This window comes from Myripristis murdjan, chromosome 4 (genome assembly GCF_902150065.1).
Source record: "Myripristis murdjan chromosome 4, fMyrMur1.1, whole genome shotgun sequence".
Lineage (NCBI taxonomy): Eukaryota > Metazoa > Chordata > Actinopteri > Holocentriformes > Holocentridae > Myripristis > Myripristis murdjan.
Genome location: NC_043983.1, coordinates 3,800,413 through 3,822,374, shown reverse-complemented (window position 1 = coordinate 3,822,374; position 21,962 = coordinate 3,800,413). Strand labels below are relative to the sequence as shown.

At 39.8% G+C, this 21,962-nt stretch overlaps 2 protein-coding genes across 4 annotated transcripts; both read left to right on the top strand.

The window, feature by feature from the left end:
• Window positions 1–336: 336 nt before the first annotated feature.
• cluap1 (clusterin associated protein 1) lies at window positions 337–14,186 on the top strand. Of its 3 annotated transcripts, none has more exons than XM_030049187.1 (14): window positions 337–431; window positions 1,117–1,201; window positions 1,337–1,448; window positions 2,026–2,110; window positions 3,570–3,749; window positions 5,568–5,663; window positions 7,214–7,297; window positions 8,059–8,192; window positions 8,769–8,910; window positions 9,101–9,173; window positions 9,313–9,420; window positions 10,610–10,662; window positions 12,697–12,756; window positions 13,735–14,186. In XM_030049187.1, exons 2-14 carry the CDS (start codon window positions 1,180–1,182, stop codon window positions 13,909–13,911), a joined length of 1,326 nt encoding a protein of 441 aa, XP_029905047.1. In that variant the 5' UTR covers window positions 337–431; window positions 1,117–1,179; the 3' UTR covers window positions 13,912–14,186. The 3 variants fall into 3 exon arrangements, with proteins under 3 accessions (XP_029905047.1, XP_029905049.1, XP_029905048.1); XM_030049188.1 differs by having other exon boundaries at window positions 343–431; window positions 1,154–1,201; XM_030049189.1 differs by lacking the exon at window positions 12,697–12,756.
• A 686-nt stretch (window positions 14,187–14,872) lies between these two features.
• ccdc124 (coiled-coil domain containing 124) lies at window positions 14,873–21,750 on the top strand. Its single transcript, XM_030049190.1, has 5 exons — window positions 14,873–15,008; window positions 16,497–16,674; window positions 17,413–17,608; window positions 17,807–17,912; window positions 19,904–21,750. Exons 2-5 carry the CDS (start codon window positions 16,516–16,518, stop codon window positions 20,106–20,108), a joined length of 666 nt encoding a protein of 221 aa, XP_029905050.1. The 5' UTR covers window positions 14,873–15,008; window positions 16,497–16,515; the 3' UTR covers window positions 20,109–21,750.
• The last annotated feature ends 212 nt before the right edge of the window (window positions 21,751–21,962 follow it).

Genomic DNA, 21,962 nt, shown 5'->3' with positions numbered 1-21,962 from the left:
CAGACGTGCTCAACATAATGTACAACGAAACGGGAGTATGAATAAAAAAAATAAACTCTAATACAAATATTAATTAATCATCATCATCAAATTATTAAAGAAGGAAGAAGGGAAGAAGAAGGAAACACTAACTTACTGTACAAAAATACTTGTACTGACTTTTACACGTCAGTAAAGAGCATTACATTACTTTGTAACCCATGGACATTGGATGTAAATGTAACAAATACAAAAACAAACAAACAAACAAAAAAACAAAAAAACAAAACCGTGCGTAACTGTCTAGTGTTAACAAAAGTCACAGTACGTTTCAAGTAGTCAGTCCGGGCTGGCTACCTTGTTTGTCTGCGCCGGCATCCGTACTGGTGTCGGTTTCCATAGATACGGTCGGACGGGTTTGCTTTTTATATACCCTGTCAAAGCAACGGAAGGTAAACAAGAAAAATGTTGTATTCTTAAAAGGTAGTTAATTATTTTAATAGGATACTGTCTCTCTTTGTTGGCAGTGACGCTTCCTTTCTATAAGAACTAACCGTTAGCAAGAGCGAGCTTTGCCAAGCTAACAGCTCGGAGCTCATCTGTGCTGCTAACCCTATACAGGGGCTTACCAGGGTGGTTAGCATGCCAGCTTTGCTAACCTAACTGTTCCTCATCTCGCTTTCCTGCATGTCAAGTGTATAGACAATAATTCATAACCCTCTAATGGGCCTAATGTGTAGTGTGTATGCTGTGCTGCCGTTGGTTGAGCTCTCTTGTAGGCTACAGTGTAGTTTGTTATGTCCTCAGTGCTGTTGCTTCACTACCTAAAACAGTGGTTGGCAAAGGCTTCAGGGTGGGGTGGCGTGAGTGTCTGTGTTTGTGCGTGTGCGTGTGTGTGCAAATTTGCCAAGGGCTGATTTCAGTGAAGACCCTTGAGACTTAAGACAAAAACGTGCGGTAAGGTCATAAACCAGTTGCCATGTGGACACAATCATCAAAATTGTTACACAAAAATTCACATGGGGGTCCACAGCTTAATGAAAGTCAGCTTTCAGGTCTGGCACATGAAAAAGTTTGAAAACCACTGACAAATAATCTGCAAGTTTAATACACTGTATCTGATTTCATGTCTTTCAGGAGTCTGTTAATGTGATTGCACTCTTCCGGTTTATAGGGTGGTCCAGTGCCTACCGGATCAAAATGTCCTTCAGAGACTTACGAAGTAAGTGACTCGCAGTTACTTGTTTCATGTAATATGTAATTTATTACTCCACTGAATAGAAGCTGTAGCTCTGTTTTCCTTAAAAAGATGGTGTGTGTAAATATTGATCATCAAGAGCTTCTTCTCATTTGGCAGATTTCACTGAAATGATGAGGGCGTTGGGCTATCCTCGCCTGATATCCATGGAGAACTTCAGAACACCAAACTTCACTCTAGTGGCAGAAATACTAGTCTGGCTTGTAAAGAGGTATACCCTTTTGTTACCATGATAGCTAAACAACACCAAAGGGCATTGTGCTTGAACCATCACCATGTTAAAGCAAGTCTGTACGGCAGGTGGCATGCATCTTTACTTTTTAGTAGGATGTGCATGTCATTATTTTGGTTGTCAGAGCAAAAGGAAACATGGTTTTGGAGGTGAGCATCCAAAAATGGAGGGGGATTGTTAAAAAATCTGTTATAGTTGTGTTGTTTGGGAATTTTTATACATGCCTCCTCGCACGTCCTCGTGTTTTCAGAATGTTACAGAAATGAGATTTTGATCTAAAAATGTAGGAAAAAGAAAAGAAAAAAACACTTAATCGTATAGAGAAATAGTGAAAACATTTAAAATGTATTAACTAATGAATTCATACTTTCAGTTTGTTGACTGCTTTTGATTAATGCTTTGTTTTCTGACTGGCAGCTGGCTTAGATCGGATGTGTATGTTGTTTCTCTCCTCAGCCAAATGTGTATACCATACTCACTGTGCTGCAGGACGCTGTGATCACTTCTGCTCCATGTCTTTCTCTCTGTCTGTCTCTCTTTCTCTCTGCGCATGCAGATATGAGCCCCAGATGGACATTCCCACTGATGTGGACACTGAGTCAGACAGAGTATTCTTCATCAAGGCCGTGGCGCAGTTCATGGTGATGCAATTTATGCTTCAATTCCAGTTCATCATTTAAAAGGGAAGATCCATCCTGTGATCCTCTTAAGCTGTAATACAGGGTGTCCATAAAGTCTCTTTACAATTTAACAAATTTATTACAAAAGCAAATGAATAGACAAATCTGTGGAAATTATTACAAAATGAGGAGTAGATATTGAAGTTTTTTTTTTTTTGCCTCATTTAATACACTATATGGGTACTCGATTTCTTGCCATGTTCGCTGTAGCAGAGCCTCATCCATGGTGGCAATGGCATCAGTGATCTTTTGCTTCAGGTCGTTGATGTCCAATGTGATGAAAAACTTTGATAACCACTGAGTACATAGAACAAATCTGATTAACATATCTCATCAATTGCTTTTGTAATAGATTTTTTAAATTGTAAAGAGACTTTGTGGACACCCTGTACATCACTTCTACCCTAGTTAGTGCAGAATGACTCTCACCAATCCTCAAAGAGGGCGTTTAAAGATTTGCCACATAAAAACAGAAGATTGTTCTTCTGCAAATATAACTAAAGTGCAAACTCCTAACAAATGCTCTCACACCCCTATATGAAATGAACTTAGGTAAAAAGTGTGTGTGTGTATATATAGCAGTCTGATAGATAAATAGCCAGTCACCACTGGTTTCCAGTGACTGGCAGATCGACCATGGCCACAGCCTTTACCCAAAATTTAACTTGTCTTGCAGCTGTGTCGCATTCTGGTGTATTTCCTGCTCCTGTGGCACAGAAATTGGTCTCTGTTCCTCCTCTGTGATGTTGGTGCAAAGTCACATTTTTAGAAAGAAGGCCCTGCACAGTTTTTGAACTAACAACCACTACCAGTTGCTTGACATTTGAATACATTTCTCTCTAGAGCATGCTGAAAATACAGGTGAAAATCAATAGTCTTGTCTTTATAATCATTATAAATGAAATTTTATTTTAATTATCTTACTTTTTTGTGTGTTAATTTCCTGCCAGTTTTCTTGTGAATTTTTCCTTTTTGCTAATATTATCAGTTGTGTTGATATTTAATTCAGAATTAAACTCAGAATAAACCTGACCAGCTTTTTTTTTGCGGCATGCAAGATCTGGTGTCCATTTACTGGCTATAAGACCCATGGAAAACACAAGTAGAACAAAAATGTCTGATGTTTAGGGTTACTGTAGATTTAGCTTTATCAATTATTACTTTTTTCCATATGAAATCAAACAGAACACAAAGAATAATAATGAAATTAAATGAAAATGTGTAGCAGTTGAGTGGTAGAGCTGTCTCAGTCAGCTTTAGTTACACTTCATGAATTTTTCAAGTCATTGAAAAATCCGTTGAAGGGTTGATATTGAGTTTTTTTACTGTGGACTTTGATTGGGTGCATGGATGTCAAACCTGTTGTTAGTCGGTTAATCATTCAATCGTCTCTTTTAACTGATATCTCCCCTGGTTGCAGGCAACTAAGGCTCACATCAAGCTGAACACCAAGCGTCTGTACCAGGCTGACGGCTACGCAGTGAAAGAGATGCTGAAGATCACCTCGGTGCTGTACAGTGCCATGAAGACCAAGGAGATGGCGCTGGGAGACCAAGTCGAGGAGGACAAGAGCAAGTTCAAGTTTGACCTCAGCTCTCGGGTAAGGTGCTGCTTACCACCACTCTAATAAGCTGGGTTTCTTTATTTGCTTGCCCTAAAGACGTGTCTAAAGCTTTGCACCCCTTGGCCAATGGGGGGCATGTTAGTGTGCGTGGCATATCACAAAAAGGCTCATAAATTTTGGATTGATTCACACATCATCACAAAACCTTGATCATGTATGATATCATGGCCCACAGACGGCCTGGGGCCTCGTTTATAACCGTCGCATACGCACAAAACCAGGGCTGAAAGAGGCATAGGCCACTTCTCACGCAAACAAAACTCTGACTCATGCCTACAAACATTTTGGAGACAGGGGAAATTGGTGATGCAGATGGTGAGGTGGTGAATTGAAGCCAGATTGTTGAAATGAAACACATTTGCACGTTATTTACACGTTACTCATAAACCCACTTTAAACCAGCAGTGTTATGTGTGCTTGTGCTTGTGAGCCATAATTATTCCATAAGCACAGTGCAGTTGTGAAAGATATAAGCCAACTGAAAATTCCGCTCAATATTTCATCAGCGCTATCTCACCATCACATTCCTCACGCCTGGAGCACAGACAGGGTCAGACTGTAGCCTGTGGGAACTAACTGATGAAATTATCATCACAGGTTGTAGAAATCCAATTTTACATCAAATAGAATCAGAATCAGAATCAGAATCAGAATACTTTATTGATCCCCAGGGGGAAATTACTTTTTGTTACAATAACAACTCCCACTCCAAGTGTAAAGTAAAAAGAGCAAATAGTCAAGAAAAATAAAGAAAGGAATATAAATATAAGTATATATAGAATAAAAAGAAAAGAAGAAAAAAAAAAAAAATATATATATATATATATATATATATATATATATATATATATATGTAAAGAATTCCAGAACAGATTATCAATATTATTATTATCCTTTTTTTTTCTTTTTTTTTTAAATAGTATTCTTCTAATACTGCATATATATCACCAAGGGTGACTTAAGTTCATGCAATAATCATTAAGATGATTATTTTCATCCTTTTTGCTAAACTTTAATAAATCAACCTATTTGGTGCGCTCAAAATGATTTATAATTTAACATATGTATTTGCGTTACACATTTATAGTGTATTTAACTAGTGGATAACAGGTTTACTTACCATCAAATCAAACTAGCAACCCTCCTACTATATGGGCATCCAAACTAATTATGTGCTTATGTGCTTGTGAAAATGTAAAACAATTGTAACCTCTGCATCTGCCTCTGTCTTGCTGCTATATTCTGTCTACAAAACACACACCCAGTCTATAATAATGTTACCAAGCTGTTTTGAATAATATCATACAACTGACAGCCTGTGGTAATAACTTTGCAAGAGTTCATGCAGTTAAAAAATATAATATTGATATGATATAATACTACATAAAAAAGTAATGTGTAAAATAGTCTGATAAGTGGGTGCACTATGGACATTTGAAGCACAGTTGCTCAACACTATACAGGCTTTATACTTAAGGATCAAATGTTTTCATATAATATTCCATAGGAAATGCATTTGGGTCATTTTGGACACACTAATGGAAATTTGGGGTAGTAATACAAAACATCTGTTTTCTTAAAAAGTGGCTAAAGTAAAGGAAAATATGAATGGGACGGCATCAAAAACCACATTTTTGAGGAATACCTTGAACATGAAAAGATGAAATGTTTTCATGGGAAAATTATAGCAAAAAAACAACCAACCCAGGTCATTGTGACCCCTAATGCATCTAAGGGGTAAGTAAGTTCCTTTGGTAGAGAGAAGGTTTCAGCCATGCTCTGTGTTCACTCCAGATTTCAGACCTCAGAGCAGCTTGGCAGCTGGCATCAGAGATCAACTCGAAAGGAGCCTCTCTGTACGACTTACTGGGCAAGGAGGTGGAGCTAAGGGTAAGGGACAACACACATACACACAAATATTATATTCACCAAAATGGTTTGGTGAAATTTCTCTTAAAAACAGAAAACCCTCTGAAAACCACAAACACCAACAGGCTTTTATTTTGCTATGTTTTTATTATTAACCCTCTGAACAAAAATTACCCTTATTCCTTTCCAAAATATATATTTGTACAAATCGCTACTTTGGCAGATTAACACAGCTGTTTTTGTTAGAAAGTGCAGATTCTGAAAATACATACATACATACATACATACATACGTAAATACAAAATAACTCATATAAAATTTAAATACACACATTTCTGACTTTTACTTACTTTTCTTACTTTTGTCCTGTAAAATATGTTTTTGTTTGTTTGTGTGTTTTTTACTTAAAAAGTTAAAGATAATTATATTACGTCCTATAATCCTAACCCTAAAGATTTTAGTATGTTTGTTTGTTTATTTATTTATTCATCCATTCATTCATTCTTGTAGGCAAGACTCTACACTTTGTACTTGCGATTTTTTTGAGAGGGTTGAATAAAACTTGTTAAAATGAAAGCCTACCCCAAGGCTCCCAGGTTTCAGAGGGGGATGTTGAGTCAAATTTATTCATAACACAAATGTCCTACAGCGATTCAGCCCAAAGTGTTTTACAAACATAATTTAAAAAAACATTAAAAGTTAGACAGAAATACAGCAGAAAGTACACCACAACAGCGGAGGAATGATGAAACTCTTTCAGTTTGAGAAACAATGTCACAAACAAAACAACTGGGCCTAAAAAGTATGATATCATTATTTCAGAAGTGTTGAAAACATGAATATTGCAGGGAATTTTCCCTCTTGGATGTCAGTGAGACTGACAGGTGAATGATGTTTTCATTCTGTGCAGTTAAAACAAAGTTCTTTACCTTAGATGATACTGGATGTGCGATTGCAGCACAATATGATGTACAGTACAGGCCAAAAGTTTGGAGTTTTTGCAATTTTCCAGACTGACTGACCTTCATTTCTTAAAGTAATGATGGCCACTCGTTTTTCTTTAGTTAGCTGATTGGTTCTTGCCATAATATGAATTTTAACAGTTGTCCAATAGGGCTGTCGGCTGTGTAGTAACCTGACTTCTGCACAACACAACTGATGGTCCCAACCCCATTGATAAAGCAAGAAATTCCACTAATTAACCCTGATAAGGCACACCTGTGAAGTGAAAACCATTTCAGGTGACTACCTCTTGAAGCTCATGGAGAGAATGCCAAGAGTGTGCAAAGCAGTAATCAGAGCAAAGGGTGGCTATTTTGAAGAAACTAGAATATAAAACATGTTTTCAGTTATTTCACCTTTTTTTGTTAAGTACATAACTCCACATGTGTTCATTCATAGTTTTGATTCCTTCAGTGAGAATCTACCATGTAAATAGTCATGAAAATAAAGAAAACGCATTGAATGAGAAGGTGTGTCCAAACTTTTGGCCTGTACTGTATATACAGCTGTGATAGTGAAGCCGGTGATACAGGAGATTACTCATTGCCTTTCTTTTCTTTCCTCCTCAGGAAATGAGGACTGCGGCTATTGCTAGACCTCTGGAGATCAGCGAGGCTGAGAAGGCCCTGAGAGCAGCCATCAAGGAGGTTTTGGTGAGTATATCTCATGGTTGGGTTCAATTCAGTTCCCTCGTTCTGCAGTCTGTTCCTGTGTTCTCATTCAGAGAACCATACCAGTGATTTTGAATGTTTGGCCCATTTACTACAAGTTACCCACATTTTACACTGCCATAAGCCATTTTGCAAATCATGAAGAGGTACTGAAGATTTCACAACATATGAACATATGATATGCTTGCTTTAGGAAAAGATTAGCAGAAACATAAAGTTTATACATTTTGTAGATATTATGCTAAACATGCAAAATCACTGGTAAGGTCTTTGAAAATTTGTCTTTAGTGGCTCAATCATTCATGTCATCCTCCACACTGGATGGCAACTTTTAAGAGGAATGTCTTTTTATATTGAATTCTGGAGCACTTCATGATAAACTACAAAGTTGAAAACTTGCATTAGAGCAAGTTTTAAATGAACACACCTACCTAATTCTATAGATGAGGAAGAAGAAGAAGATGGGTAGGATGACATTTCTTGTGTTAAGACTGTTGACTAATTAAGTAAGAATAGGTTAGTAAAGTAAGAATAATATGAGAGAATCATAATCTCAGTTCTTGGAGAGAAAAATTGTGGTTGACATTTTAGCAAGAATCGTGCAGCCCTAGCTAAAATGTCACACCTTCTAATAAACTGGAAAATTGAAAAAAGTCGTTGGTGTCCACTCTGCCTAATCACAGTGGCTACCATAATGTCAGCATGTGGTGTCTCTCACCTTCACATCTGTGTTCAATGTCTAGGGAAGTGTGGAGAAAACCAAAGACAAGCTGAATGACGTAGTGTCTGATGAGACCAGTTTGGATGCCAAGATAGAAAAGAAGAAGCAGGAGCTGGAGAGGAATCAGAAGAGGCTCCAGACACTGCAGAGCGTCAGGTCAGTTTACAGGCCTGGTTTCATGATCGACAGCAGGTGGCCAGAGAGAACAGGTGTTTGCCGGAAACCCACTTTTTCTTTAACCTCTCATAAAAAATGTATGGGTGAATACTTTTGCAGAAATGAGAATATTTATAATGTGCTCTATCATTCTTTAGTTAACTTCTTTATGTAAATATAATAGTATAAATGTAGTTTAGAAGCCTTCAACACAATGAAATGCTGTGTTGAAGTCCCTCAGACTTCATGGTTAGCATTTGGAGCATCCAGCCAGTACCCAGCACTCAACAACAATGAGAGGAGGATAGCACCACCACTGTCCGATATAACAGTGAGAGGGGATGTGAAACAGTATTACATTTTTTCAAAGTGGTACAAACTGGTGGTACTGGAACTGCTGGCACAGTTTTTAATTTGCTTGCAAAACTAGTTTTCTACTGCTATAATGGCAGGAATTTCGAATCTATGAGTCCCATTCTGCCTCAGACATGACCATGAACAAAACCATGAACTGAAGAAAACATTCGACAGCACTAAATTTCACTTCACCTGTCTTCCCCACTCTTAATCTGTCAGGCCGGCGTTCATGGATGAGTATGAGAAGATTGAGGAGGAGCTCCAGAAGCAGTACGAGACCTATGTGGAGAAGTTCCGGAACCTCAGCTTCCTGGAGTCCCAGCTAGAGGAATATCATAGAATAGAGCAGGAGAGGTTCGAGGTATGAATCTATCTATTTGTGATGGAAGCAGATGTGCACATGAGCTAGATACACATTTCCAAGGAGTGCTTGGCTTGTGTGTTCAACGAATGTATGAAGGCCTGTGACTTGATATATATGTGAATGCTCATGTTTCTTTTCTCCTATTTGGCCTTTATATTTTTTCTCTTTTCTTGGCCTAATACCTCAGGAGGCTGAAAACATTCTTAGGATGATGCAGCACAAACTCAGGGAGGAGGAGAGGAACCAGATGAAGAGTTCCTGTGAGATCAACACACATGCACATACACTTCAAGCCAAACAATAATCACATCATCTCGGTTTCTCTTTCTCTTTTACTTTTACTTTCTTTTACTTTTACTTCCACCCTCTAATGCCTTGTGTTAATATGAACTTTTGTAGTGAAAGATGAGGACTCTGACATGGATGTTCTAGAGGATGAAGGAACAGACAGTGACATGGAAGAGTACCGGCCTCCTAAACCACGGCTCACCAGAAACACCACAACAGGTAAACAGATCAGGGATTTGTCTAAGTCCATTTTGTCATGGTCAACTAGTGGGTGTATTGATGAAACAAAATGTTTAGTGCATGCAAAATTTGTAAAACCTATAGCAAATTATGTGCAAAAAAGGAACTTAGCTAACTTGGCAAAGTCCATCTTCCTTTCTTCTGCAAACAACAGAGAGGTTTTTGAAATGATTCAGCATTGTTATAATGTAGTCATGGTACCTTACACCGAACAGGACTGTCCTGTCTGGAGGCTTTTCTGTGGCTTTGATAATGTAACTGATACTGGAGGCCAGAGGTTGTGTACAAACAACACCAGAGAGAATGAGGAATGACACCTGAAGCCCTCTAGTGGCTGGTGTATGCCACAGCTCTTACTGAAGTGTTTCAGCTCTACATACTGTGGTTCTACTCAGTTAAAATCACTTTAATGACATGGCTTAGTAAGATGATAGACAGATTATATAAATCAGTTGATCTCTGCCAATGACTATTCAGTCAATGGCCAAACCAAGTGAAACAGCTTTTTAGAGAAATTGAACTGTTTGAACTGTTGCCATTACTACACCATATCTGATTAAAATATTTCCCATACTGTATAAATGTTGACCTGCTAGAAAAACTGTTTCAGTTTGTCATTAAATGTTAATTGCTGGACTCAATTACATGCACTTGAAAGCAGTGAGACTTTTAAATATTTCCACAAATTCAACTGGAGAAACTAACATTCCCACAGAAAAAGGCTAGACTAAAACATTCACTTCTGTTGGGGAGGGTCAGGTTGTATAGGTCCTGGATATGATATCCACATGGTGGTGAAATATCAACATTTCATCACCATGTGAACTCACATCCAGGGAACTACATATCCCAACACTCTACCAAAGTTCAGTTTGGCTAAGCTGGCATTAGCTACTGATCATGGGCGACAGTTTAATTTAAGACGTGTCTACCCAGCCAGTGTTACATAACACGTCCTGCCTACTATAACCCATCTCCATCTTCAGAAAACATTTTCTGATGGCAAAACCTTGTAAACTACACAGTGCTAAACTGATTGCCGTGTGTGCCACATCCTTGACCAACCACACTCAGCATGCAAGGATATTGCCTCAGGATGCTATGGGCATTGGCCTGCATTCATTGACATCTGAATATATACCCTTACATATGTTTTTTCTTTCCATAGGAAGAGGAGGAGCTCGATTCATCGGGAATATGCAGGGTGGTGACAGTGATGAGGTTAGTTATGTCAGTAACTACTTTTTTATACCAAGACTAATGTAACATTTGTTCCTGTGACTTTACAAAATTTTTATAACCTCACTCAGATAATTTTCTGAATCAGTAGGCTGTATGGTTAAATGGGTAATGCAAGTGATCTGCCAAGTAGTTTGTGTTTTAATGAAAGTAAAATGAGTAAAATGTTCTCTCTACAAGCCTACACAGTCACGATTAACTGCCAGACGGCATCTTTGAATCTGTTAGAAAGAGTGCATCCTTGCGGTCCTGCTTTTCACACAAGACAGTTTCACCTGATAATCTAGTTGATCCTGCTCTATCACAAGCAGTTTACTTGGAGTGATGTAGGGTGACAGTGAGCATTTTTTTCCTTTTGTGTTTGAAAAATTGTAAAATGTCAAGACAAGAGGAAAAATGCAGCAAAGCTGTTTCAAGTATAATCAGCTTCCTCGATCATGATGGTGAATTTATGAGAGGATCCTAGAAAAGGTAGTGAGTGATCTTCTATCAAGGATGGAGGGTTTTCCAATGACAAAGGCTGCATCACAAGAATGGAATCTTAGATGGGTGTGTAGTGATGCTCTCTCAGTATAAAGGTTCTTACACACCAACTGTGTTATTTTCGTGCGAATACTTAGTATTTTTTCAAACTCATAACGTGCAATCAGTACTTGCACATAGAACGCGAAATACGAAAAGTCGAAATGCGAGATTTATTTTTGCGCAACAAGCTCGATTTTTCTAGACGAACAAACTGCAGCAGCCAATCAGCAGTCTCCATTCACAACAACAACAACAACATCAGTGTCTGCACGAGAGGCAGCGTTTCTCCTCAGTAGTTGCCCAAGAGTTTGACAGCCTACCTCAAACAGACAACCAGTTGCTGCTCTGGGTCAATGGGATCCCCATAGTTGGTTCTCTGTCTCTCTAGATGCGGTGCCAGCAGACCCAGGAGAGTCTCGAATTGTCCCACGGACATCCGAAAATAAGTTCGGAAACGGTCATGATACAATTTTAATTCCTGTATCAGCAGGTGAAATTCCCCTTCTCTATCCCTGCTCTGTAAAAGCGGGTGTACCCAAAATCTCCTCTTTGGACAGATAAGCAATTCAATAATGACAACGTCCTTATCGGAGGACGAAGTTGACTCCATGTTTTATTCCTATCAGAACACTCTCCTGCGCGCTGCGGGATTCATATTTCGCAATATGCACATTCGCATCGCTGATTGGTGTGAATAGTTAAAGGCGAAATTTTCGCCAGTGAGTTTTTTCACACTTTCGTTCCGCCATTTCGCTACGCATGCAGGTGTGTAAGAACCTTAAGAGAGAACAGCATGCACTGAAGTAAAGAAAGTGCCAGTCAGCCTCCCCCTGCTGAAGACAATTTCTCAGCCAGAATGTAAGCCGAATCAAAGAAAACTACATTAGGTGCTTTTAAATAGAGACTAATGGACCAGTGACTATTTGGGTTTACCACTGACATTGGTGGCCTTTGCTGCTGAGACAAATACCTGTATCTTTAGTGCTTTGCTCTCAACTTCACCACTTTCACACCTTCTCTGGTGACTGATAGATAGATAGATAGAAAGATATCACAGCTTTGTTTTAACTCTGATGCATTCATAAGAATTAAAGCCTATTATGTATAATAATTTAAACATAGAAAAGGGCCTACATCATAGACTATTGGGGTTTTAATGGGTTTTGGGCTCCTAGAATTGTCACCACCTTTCCCTACTAAACAAACGCCCATAGCTAATGTAATTTTGCTTCATGGAACCCAAAATCCCACGTTTTTGTTAACAGTGGGTTAACATACTCAGGTTAGTCAGTAAACCTGCTTTCTTAAATACCCCCCCTCCTCTCTCTACCTCGCCTTTCATTGAATCTCTCCTACTTTTTGTTATTTTCACCCACATGCCCTTTTCACCATCTCTCATCAGTTTCTCATCACTATGGGTTTCTCCCTCACACTCTTTTACACCGTTTCAACAGCTTTATCTTTCTCCTTTATTCATTTGCATTTCAAAAGCCCCGTGTAGATGTTTCCAGAAGCTCATACCCTCATGCCAACATGCGGCGGAAAGGAAAGGTTTGTGCAGGACCAGCATCTAGCTCACTCCTAATCATGTATTCAAAGCTACATCTACACTGGTAGATATTACTAATACAGGATGTTTAGTACATTCCAGCAGTAATTTGGTGAGGCTGTGTTTTAATTCCTTTTGTTGTTGTACCCACCTCCCCTCAAACTGCCTCTTCATTTTCATTTCCCAGAATACCTTTTTTCAGCCCCTAGAGACTGGGTAGCTTTGATTTAAATGGGGACATCTGGGCAAATGAAACGCTCGGTGCCTCTCACTGAGAAGGCAACATGACTCGTGGTTGCATTGCACTCTGGTCATTTGAGGCTACTGTGCTTTACAGCGAGCAGATGTCTTTAGTGTGTGCCTGTGTCTTACTGAATGTCTGGTTCCACGTGGTCATGTTCTGTGGTAGAAATGGACATCCATGTGCTGCTGAGTCTGCACCTTTTCATTCCAACCAAACACTATAGCAGTAGTTTTCAAAGTGGGGCCCGACAACCCTCAGGGATCACGACACTGAATTTATTTGACACCAAGGCAATTCCATGATCAACACAAACAAAAAGTATCTTTTTATATCAGGGGCCAGAGGGCAAAATCACTTCAAGGGAGGCTCTGTGGCTGAATGAGGATCAACTTGGGGATCACAAATTTACACTATTCTGTGTAATTTCACAGCTAAGTTCCTTCTCTCTTGTTGTTGTGCTGATCAGTGAAGTCAGCTGGCCTAGTCTTTGGTTGGAATCAGGAGCTGCAGGCTCCTGGCCCCTCAGGGCTCACAGTTGAGCCTTTCCTTGTCCTGGTTCAACACCCCCTCCCACAGTGTGTAGAGGCAGAGCCCAGTGAAGCAGTGGTGGCTTTTACTTATGGATATTCCTGGATTTGCTGTGCAAGCTAATGCCAAAAACTGACTACAATGAAGTTTTTTTTTTTTTGGTAATTATGATGCTTATCAGTGCTTATCTGCTTTCCTGCTGTCACAGACGGACGACAGCGAGATCGACGTGGACGAGGATGATGAAGAGGATGAGGAAGGGGAGGAGGAGGAGAGCAAGGATCTAGAGGATGACAGTCTGGAGGGCCCAGTGTCCAAAGCTGCTCGTCCACCTAGGGGGGGCCTGAGACCCCCACTACTGGAGGAGAGCGACAATGACTTCTGAATGCACAAAACACACACACACACACACATATATATACATACACAAATGAGCGGCAACCACACAGTCATTGTCATGTGTGTATGTTCAATCCAGCTCCTAACAGACCATCTGCACAGACAAATCAGAACATTCCTTTATTCTTAGATATATGCATTATTATATTGTTTCCAAGGTGCACTGTGTTGATATTGCCACATGTCTTGCATCAGTATACCAATTATTTTTGCATATTTGTATAAAGTCTTTAGTCAAATAAAATGGTAATTGTTTAATGTCTCTGTTTTTATGTCTGTTTTTGTTAAATGAAATGCAGAAATGATATTCTCCTCTAGTTAATTTATTTATTTATTTATTTTTTTTTTTTTACATTTTGACTGGTCATTTTGCCTTATTGGTTAAGGTTAGGTTAAGATTAATGACAGGCAGTAGACAATGAATGTAAGTCAATCAAAAATGCCATTGCTTTACTGGGAAAAAACTCAGCAACTATTTTTTTTTTCTTTATTTCAGGTTGTAAATAAAAAAGATAACATTGATAACATTAAGGCAGTAAAACAAAGTAGTGCAAAAGAGAGACATATAGCAAAAATTAAACAAACCTAACAAAAAAGTAGCCAAATGAAAATAAATGAAATAAATAAAACGGCGAGTGTATGACAATAAACTCACTTGAAGTCATTGAAAATATTGCATATATTAACTGTGTGGAAGCTGTCAGTCTTGTGAGGAGCTGAGCTTTGTTGGCCGTCAATTTGCATTTCTGGATGTGGAATTTGGCAACAAGTAAATTAATAAGAAACAATATATTATCATCTTTGTTACCGCAAACACAGCAACCAAATGTAGTTTTATTCTAGAAGGTAGTAAAATCCGAGGAAACGTTAACTATAAAATGATTATAATCTTCCAAAGGTGCACGTGTTCATTTACAAAACCAAAACTGGTGGGAGTGAGCTGAGCTGGCTCGTGACGCATCGGGCAAGGTTACGTCATCAGAGTGCGCTGCAGTCTCAAAGGAGGAGGTGGCAGGCAGATAGCACCACTTGGAAACAACAGTTATTTGTTGTTTGGGGACGGCCCGTTTTCCACTGACACTGGTATGAAATGATATTTACACTTACACGTCAATGTGCTGTAACACATAGTCTCTCGTTGTATGTTTTAACGTGGCTTTAACAGCATACTGCGGGCTGTGTCACAGCCAAGCCAGCCTTGTTTATGTAGCTAGCGGCGGCTAGCCGCGGCGAGCTAGCCGCCTTCCCGGTGAGCTAGGAGCCGTGCGGGACGGTCCTCTCTGCAGAGGGAGTGTCTGCTCTCCTCGGTGTCTGAAAGCCCCTCCGCTCAAACTTTCACTTTTGATAGACGGGCTCGGATTTTTAACCGACGCTTGTTAAGTAGCAGGGGTGGGGGAAATCGAGTAACTAAAGTATCGCGATTCTCTTTTGCCTATTTTGTAGTCGATTTTTTGACCCGATATCTATCTATCTATCTATCTATCTATCTATCTATCTATCTATCTATCTATCTATCTATCTATCTATCTACACACACACACACACACACACACACACACACACAAAACTGTGGAACTAGATGCCATGCTAGGTTGTTGCCAAGGGGACTAAATTTTGCTCGAAAGTTTGGCTAAGTTTTGGCAAAGGAAACACTGGCAGTGCCATTTTCAGCAGGGTCCTTTGACCTCTGACCTCCAGACCTCTGAGTGAAAATGGGCTCTCTGGGCAGTCACGGCTCTCCCCTTTCCAGACATGCCCACCTCATGCTAATCCCATGCAGTTTGGGCCACAAACCCTGCAGTCCAAATGTGTTGGTGTGGCCTGTTGTAAAATGGTGTGTTTGTGCAGACTGGGGCCTAAACAGTCTTGGAGCTGCATCAGTTGACTTTGACTGGAAAGCTGAGACTCTTGTGGATTCAATGAGCCACATTTGATTCATGTGTGATGATGTTAGCCCCCATAGGAGCCAGTTCACTGGAGTCAGAGCATTTTTTCAAACTTGACATCACTGTATAAAATTATCTATAGTGACCTCTAGGAGAATCACAGCCTCATGAAACCTTGCAGCCAGAAACTAGAGGAGAATTTCTATAAGCAAAAATCACAATGAATAGTAATATTGAATCTCAATACATATTGAATTGGTTCCGACATATCATGATAGTATTGAATCAGGAGCTAAGCATATTGTCCCAGCCCTATTTAGTAGTAGTAGTGTTTACTGTATAACTCATTCCCTCCATCATGAGACTCATTTACAGCGTTTAGTTTCTGTCCTGAATGGATGTATATAACCATGACCTTTTTAAAGATACTGCACATTTAGATCTCAGTGTAATGATACATATTAGCTTGCTTTCTGTTTACTGATAGAATGTTTTATACACAAATTGTAAAACACAGGCAAGAGAGAAGGTAGGAGGGTTTGTCTGCACAGGAAAAAAAATAAACTGTTCTTGAATTGACTGAATTATTATAATTGTTTGGTATGGTCAGATTTGAGAGAATTTAGTATACACTATCAGCAGTAGGTTTCTAATTTCTGTCCCGTCTATTCATGATCCCTCTCAGCCAAAGAGCAGCCTCAGACATGCCGAAGAAGTTCCAGGGCGGGAACTCCAAGGCGGCCACAGCTAAAGCCCGCAAGGCTGAGGCCAAGGCGATAGCAGACAACCAGAGGAGGCAGGAGGAAGAGGACGCTCTGTGGCAGGAAAATGACAAACACGTACTGAAAAAAGAGCAGAGGAAGGTGAGCTGTCTCCCATGTGGTGTCAAATTTAAATTTGTGACAGTGGCTGAGTTGCACAGGACACTCCGGCATAGAAACATGTTTCTTAAATCAGCCCTTGGATCTATTCTGTACACTCTCAGAAAATAAAGCTCATAACTGCACCTTAAGGGTCCACTTCTGTACTGTACTCAGTTTGTAATGTCAGGTCAGGAAACCTGTCTGTGACCTTTTCATTTATGTCACAAATATTCAAGGTGCTGAAGTTTACTTAGTGTGAGACGATATGAGCAATATTGATAATGATATTGTGATGATATTGGAGGGATTACAATTGGTGCTTTCATGATTACCAAACACACAAAGACAAATAATACAACAGCTACAACAGTCTATTAGATTCAGAAAATTACATCCATTTACTGTAAAGCAGCCTGTAATACCATTTCATATTATTACAATATCCAAAACCCCATATGGTGTCTAATCTCATAAAGAACACTTAAAAACTATATAGCATGTGAGGGGTATTGAACATAAGACAACATACAATTACAGCATAAGAACATATTTATTACAGTGTAGTTTGAAACATGAACAACAGCATATATATGGGATATGCAAAATAACAGCAGCACAGCATCCTGAGGCAAAAAAAAAAAAAAAACAATTAGGAGAAAAAGTGTAATGGGCCATATTTACAGAATTTATTTGTGAAAAGACGCTTATAAATGTGGTGAAACTCTGCTGTCTTTGCAGGATGACAAGGAGAAGAAGAGGCTGGAGGCCCTGGAGAGGAAGAAGGAAAACCAGCGGCTCCTGGAGGAGGAGAGTTCCAAGTTGAAAGGCAAAACCAAGGAGGCTGGACCTGGAGGAAAAGTGACCCGCGCCCAGATCGAGGAGACGCTCCGTGCTGATCAGCAGCAGCAGCAGCAGGAACAAGGCAAGAAAGCAGGTAAAGTTCAGGTTGAGGATGACGACTGAAGTGCTGATCCTCTTGCGTCCTGGTTAGAATTAAGATAAGATGCCCTGTTTGTGATCAGTGACTCCTAACAGGCACAGCTGCTGCGGGTCTCCAGCCTGAGACCTTACAGTGATGACTGATCCTGTTGCTGCCTTGTCGCCATGTTTCTCATTTGTTTTCTTTCCACAGAGAAGAGCCACCTGGAGACTCCCTTGGAGGAGAACGTGAACAGGGTTATCCCTGATGAAGGAACCATGGTAGCCAGAACAATAGAAGACGCCATTGCCATGCTGAGGTAGTTATCATTTGTCTGATGATGCTGCTGAAATGAATGATATGAATGGGGAAAGGCAAACAAATTGGGAACAAACATTTGGGATTTTTACTTGGTGAATGGCTGAAGACAATCTCTCCTCTTTATTTTGGCCAAAAGCACCATGGGAAGAATCATAAGTTCAACATCAGTAACAAAATTTTCAACAGCAGTATATCTCATAGTTAAATAAAACTGCACAATAATGTCTTATTGATACATTTTGTAAGAAATATGTAGAACAAGTTTTGACCTGAAACCACAGGGAGTACAAATATGATCACTAACAGGTTGTTCCATTACTTTGTTGACTTATGTGTTTGACCGTTCTCGACATGGACAGCTTTGTAGAAGCTTCTGTACCAGAGCTGCATGTTGGTTGTGTCTGTCATTGTCCGCTCTGCAAGAGAAGCAGCTGTGCATTTGGTTCGCAGCATTAGTTTATCAACCAGTTGAGGTGGATCTGGATTCAGTCCAGGACCTCATAGACTGTTTGACACCGTTGAATGTCTTTAGCTGTTTGCCTCTTTGACTGCTGATGTGCCCTTTAGGTGTGATTTCATTTTGAGGAACGCGCAGTCAAAGAACGAAACAGTTATGAAGTTAAATATTGAGTTTAATCTTTCTTCAGCGATTTGATCAGAGCAGCCAAAATAAACGCTTAATGTGGAAACTGCACGTGTCAAGAGGTCAGGTATAGGACATAAACACCTGGAAGAGGGGAGTTATATACACATCAAAATGTTGTAGGGCAGTCCTGAATAACCTTTTTAAAAATATTTAATATATAAATGCCGAGTTTATGAATGGGTATTTGAATATTCAGTCTAAATTAATTGATCTATAGAAACACTTCAAGCTGTAGTGATGTGTCAGCTGTTGCCTGCTGTGAATACTGCCTCCACTGCAGCACAGAGCCTGAGCCTATCAGACCTGCAGGAACAGTAAGACAGCCTGAGCCCAAACTGGTTGGTTACATTACAAACTGCTGCTGGGCTGCTGATCATTTCCCCTACAATGTAAGGGGCTTGCAGTGAAACATATGACACTGACACATTTTCCACTACATGACATTTATTTTCATTTGAATCTATTTAGATTTGACCCAGAACTTTTTATTATTTTATTTGATTGAATTCTTCTCATTTAATAAAATGAGTGCCATACTGCTGCATAATAATCCATCATAAAGTTTGCAGCCACAGTGACCATTTGTTCCCTTTTAATGTTGACTGTTGTCACTGAACAGTGACAACAGTATATTTTTTAAAACTTTGACTAGCGTAAATGAGCATCAATTGGCACTGTTGTAGAATAGGTCGTTGTTTCAATATTAAAAATGAGGTACATCTACTTCCCCCAAAAATATCTATTTTTTGGAAAATAATAATAACATTAATAATATAACTATAGGTCATGCTTTTACAAAATAAATACAGCTGTCCTTAAAGGATAGGACATGTTGCAATCTTTTTCAACCTCAGCCTCCATCTCAAAGCTTGACATCACATAACCTGGCAGACCCCCACACTTCCAATTATGGTATAATGAAATTTTATTCAAATAACAACCTTTGAGCAATTCTGTGAATACTCAGGTATTTGGAGCTAGCCCCACAATTATGGAAGACGATGACAAGGAGTGTAGCCTGTACACTGTCATGATTTTATGTCTTGTTCTTTTTTTCTTATTTCTTGCTCTTGTCATTTAAATATTTCTAACTGTGAGTCAGTGTTTCAATTGGAAAAAGGAAGGTATACTTTGGGGTTAGAGCGTGCATGCTCTGCTCTCAGGTAATCTTATGTCACAAGTCATCATCTGAAAGCTGTGTCCTGTTCTAAGAATTAATTCGTTAGAGACTGGAAATGTCTTGTGAATGTAGATAGTCTATCAGCTGTTGTGAACGGTGGACACTTTAAAGCAAGTTTCCGGTGCCGCCCTTTCATCGCTTGTTCTGTCTTCATATCTCCTAGCACGGAGCCTGAGGACCTGGACCGCCACCCTGAGCGCAGGCTAAAGGCAGCATTCAACGCCTACGAGGAGGTCAACATGCCTCGCCTTAAAAAGGAGAACCCCAACATGAGGCTGTCGCAGCTCAAGCAGCTGTTGAAGAAAGAGTGGATGAAGGCCCCGGAGAACCCCCTGAACCAGCGCTTTGCCACCTACAACTCAAAGTGAACACACTCCCTCCCTGCGGCCCCCCCCCCATCTCCATTTAAAAGCTGTCGACCTATGCACATTGGGAACTTACAAAAGCAACTGTTTCACCCAAATATGATTTCTGCTGATGAAAGCTTCACCGCCGCCCGCCCAGAAACAAAATCTCTGATACCACAGGACTTTTGTTGTTCTATTCAGGTTTAGCGAGGAGATTTTTCTCTGTCATATCATAACCGACGGTCACGTCTGCGTGCGTGGCCTCCAGTCAGGCTTTTGAGCATCCAATGAATTTTATTTACATGTTAGAGCACTTGAGGAGAGATGGGAAGCCACTTGTTTTGAGATTAAAGTAATTTAATGAAGTTCACAGCCCCATTACTGGCATCTGTTTTTGTGTTGAATGTGAGACTTACCCTCTACCTGCATCTTTGGGGTTAAAGGCCCTGTAAATGAATTGAACCAAGCTTGTTGCAGATATTGTCGGCTAATTCAGAACAGAAGTTGAAGTTACTGTATTTAACTTCTGCCTTTCTTTATTAAAAGAGAACATTGACTATAATTTTGCACCCAGGGTGTAAAGTGACAACTAACCACTTGCCAAATTCATGTGCATTTTAGCTTTGACTGTTAATTTTGTATACCCTACTAACTGTTTTGGCAGGTAACTAATGAGGCCCCTTTGTCTTGTAAAGAGCAGTTTGCCTGCTGAAACAGCAAGAGTTGGCCTTGAATTTCCAAAGCCAAAGCTTGAGCCACACACTGAACCGCTTCCCGCTCAGTAATTGTATGTTGGATCTGGATAATGGCATCCTTTTTGCATTCAGAAAACATCAAATGTGTATTGACTGCACTGTATCTCTTAACTTTGGAATTGGTGCTACTGTTTCAGCACCATCATTCTCATCCATGTGCTTGCCTAATGGTAGCTGATGGCTCCTCTCCAGTCATTTAAGGTGTTGTCCTCAGCATGGTTTGGTTGAGGAGAGCCAAGAGCAAAAGTTGTCATTTGAACATGACACTTCATATGCCGACAGGTGTACAAAGAACGGTACATCAAGTGGTAAATCAAAACCACCCAGCGAAATCATCACTGGGGCTGGTTACCGACTTTTATCAAGAAAAGAAAACTGTTGCTAAGTTGCCTTTAAAAGCAAGGTGTGTGAACTGGAAATAGGTAAAAAGGAGGAACAAGTTGAGCTGCTACTGTACGGTGTTCAGCAAAACAAAGATTCTGTTTTAGTGATTCATTGATTAGTCTCAAAAAGTCCACCAGACCCTTTGGTTCTTAGCGAGCCATAACTTTGACATCTTGCTCTGTTTCAATAATCCAGCGGGTAAAACAGTGAGAGCAGTCTTTGACTTTTGAGATCACCAGTCCTGGTCAGTGCTGATGTTGTGATCGCCAGGGTTATGTTGGTGCTTTATTCAGATTGAGGGCTCATGATACAGTGGAGGAGTGTGCGTGGTTGCAGCCTTGTGTTTACACTCTTGCCATTTTCTCGCCAGTAACTAATGACAAAGCTATTTATGAAATTGGTAGCATAAGAGCAGAGCTCGGTCGTAATGCTGATAGTTGGAAAAATTGCATAGGTACTTTACTATTTCATCTTCAAGAAAAACAACTTCAAAGGCCACCAATAAATTGCATCTACAAAATTCACTGCTCATAGAAACGCTTGCTGTTTATTTGTCACCGTTTCAAAATTAGTTTTGGGAACACAAGGTTTTTGGTGTAACACAGCTATGGTAAAAATAGCTGCTTTTGAACAGGCCTGGTAATTATTTATATGTGTGTTGACAGTGTCCAGCGCCACTGTTGCTCACAAAGGTTTTCTCCAGCGCAGCAACATTCATACACTGAGCTGCTGAGCC

Coding starts and splice junctions, on each gene's coding strand:
- ccdc124 (XM_030049190.1), top strand. CDS start 16,516: ATGCCGAAGAAGTTCCAGGGCGGGAACTCCAAGGCGGCCACAGCTAAA. Junction 17,609..17,806: donor GGAACAAGGCAAGAAAGCAG/GTAAAGTTCAGG, acceptor TTCTTTCCACAG/AGAAGAGCCACCTGGAGACT. Junction 17,913..19,903: donor GACGCCATTGCCATGCTGAG/GTAGTTATCATT, acceptor CATATCTCCTAG/CACGGAGCCTGAGGACCTGG.
- cluap1 (XM_030049187.1), top strand. CDS start 1,180: ATGTCCTTCAGAGACTTACGAA. Junction 1,202..1,336: donor GTCCTTCAGAGACTTACGAA/GTAAGTGACTCG, acceptor CTCATTTGGCAG/ATTTCACTGAAATGATGAGG. Junction 12,757..13,734: donor ACATGCGGCGGAAAGGAAAG/GTTTGTGCAGGA, acceptor CTGCTGTCACAG/ACGGACGACAGCGAGATCGA.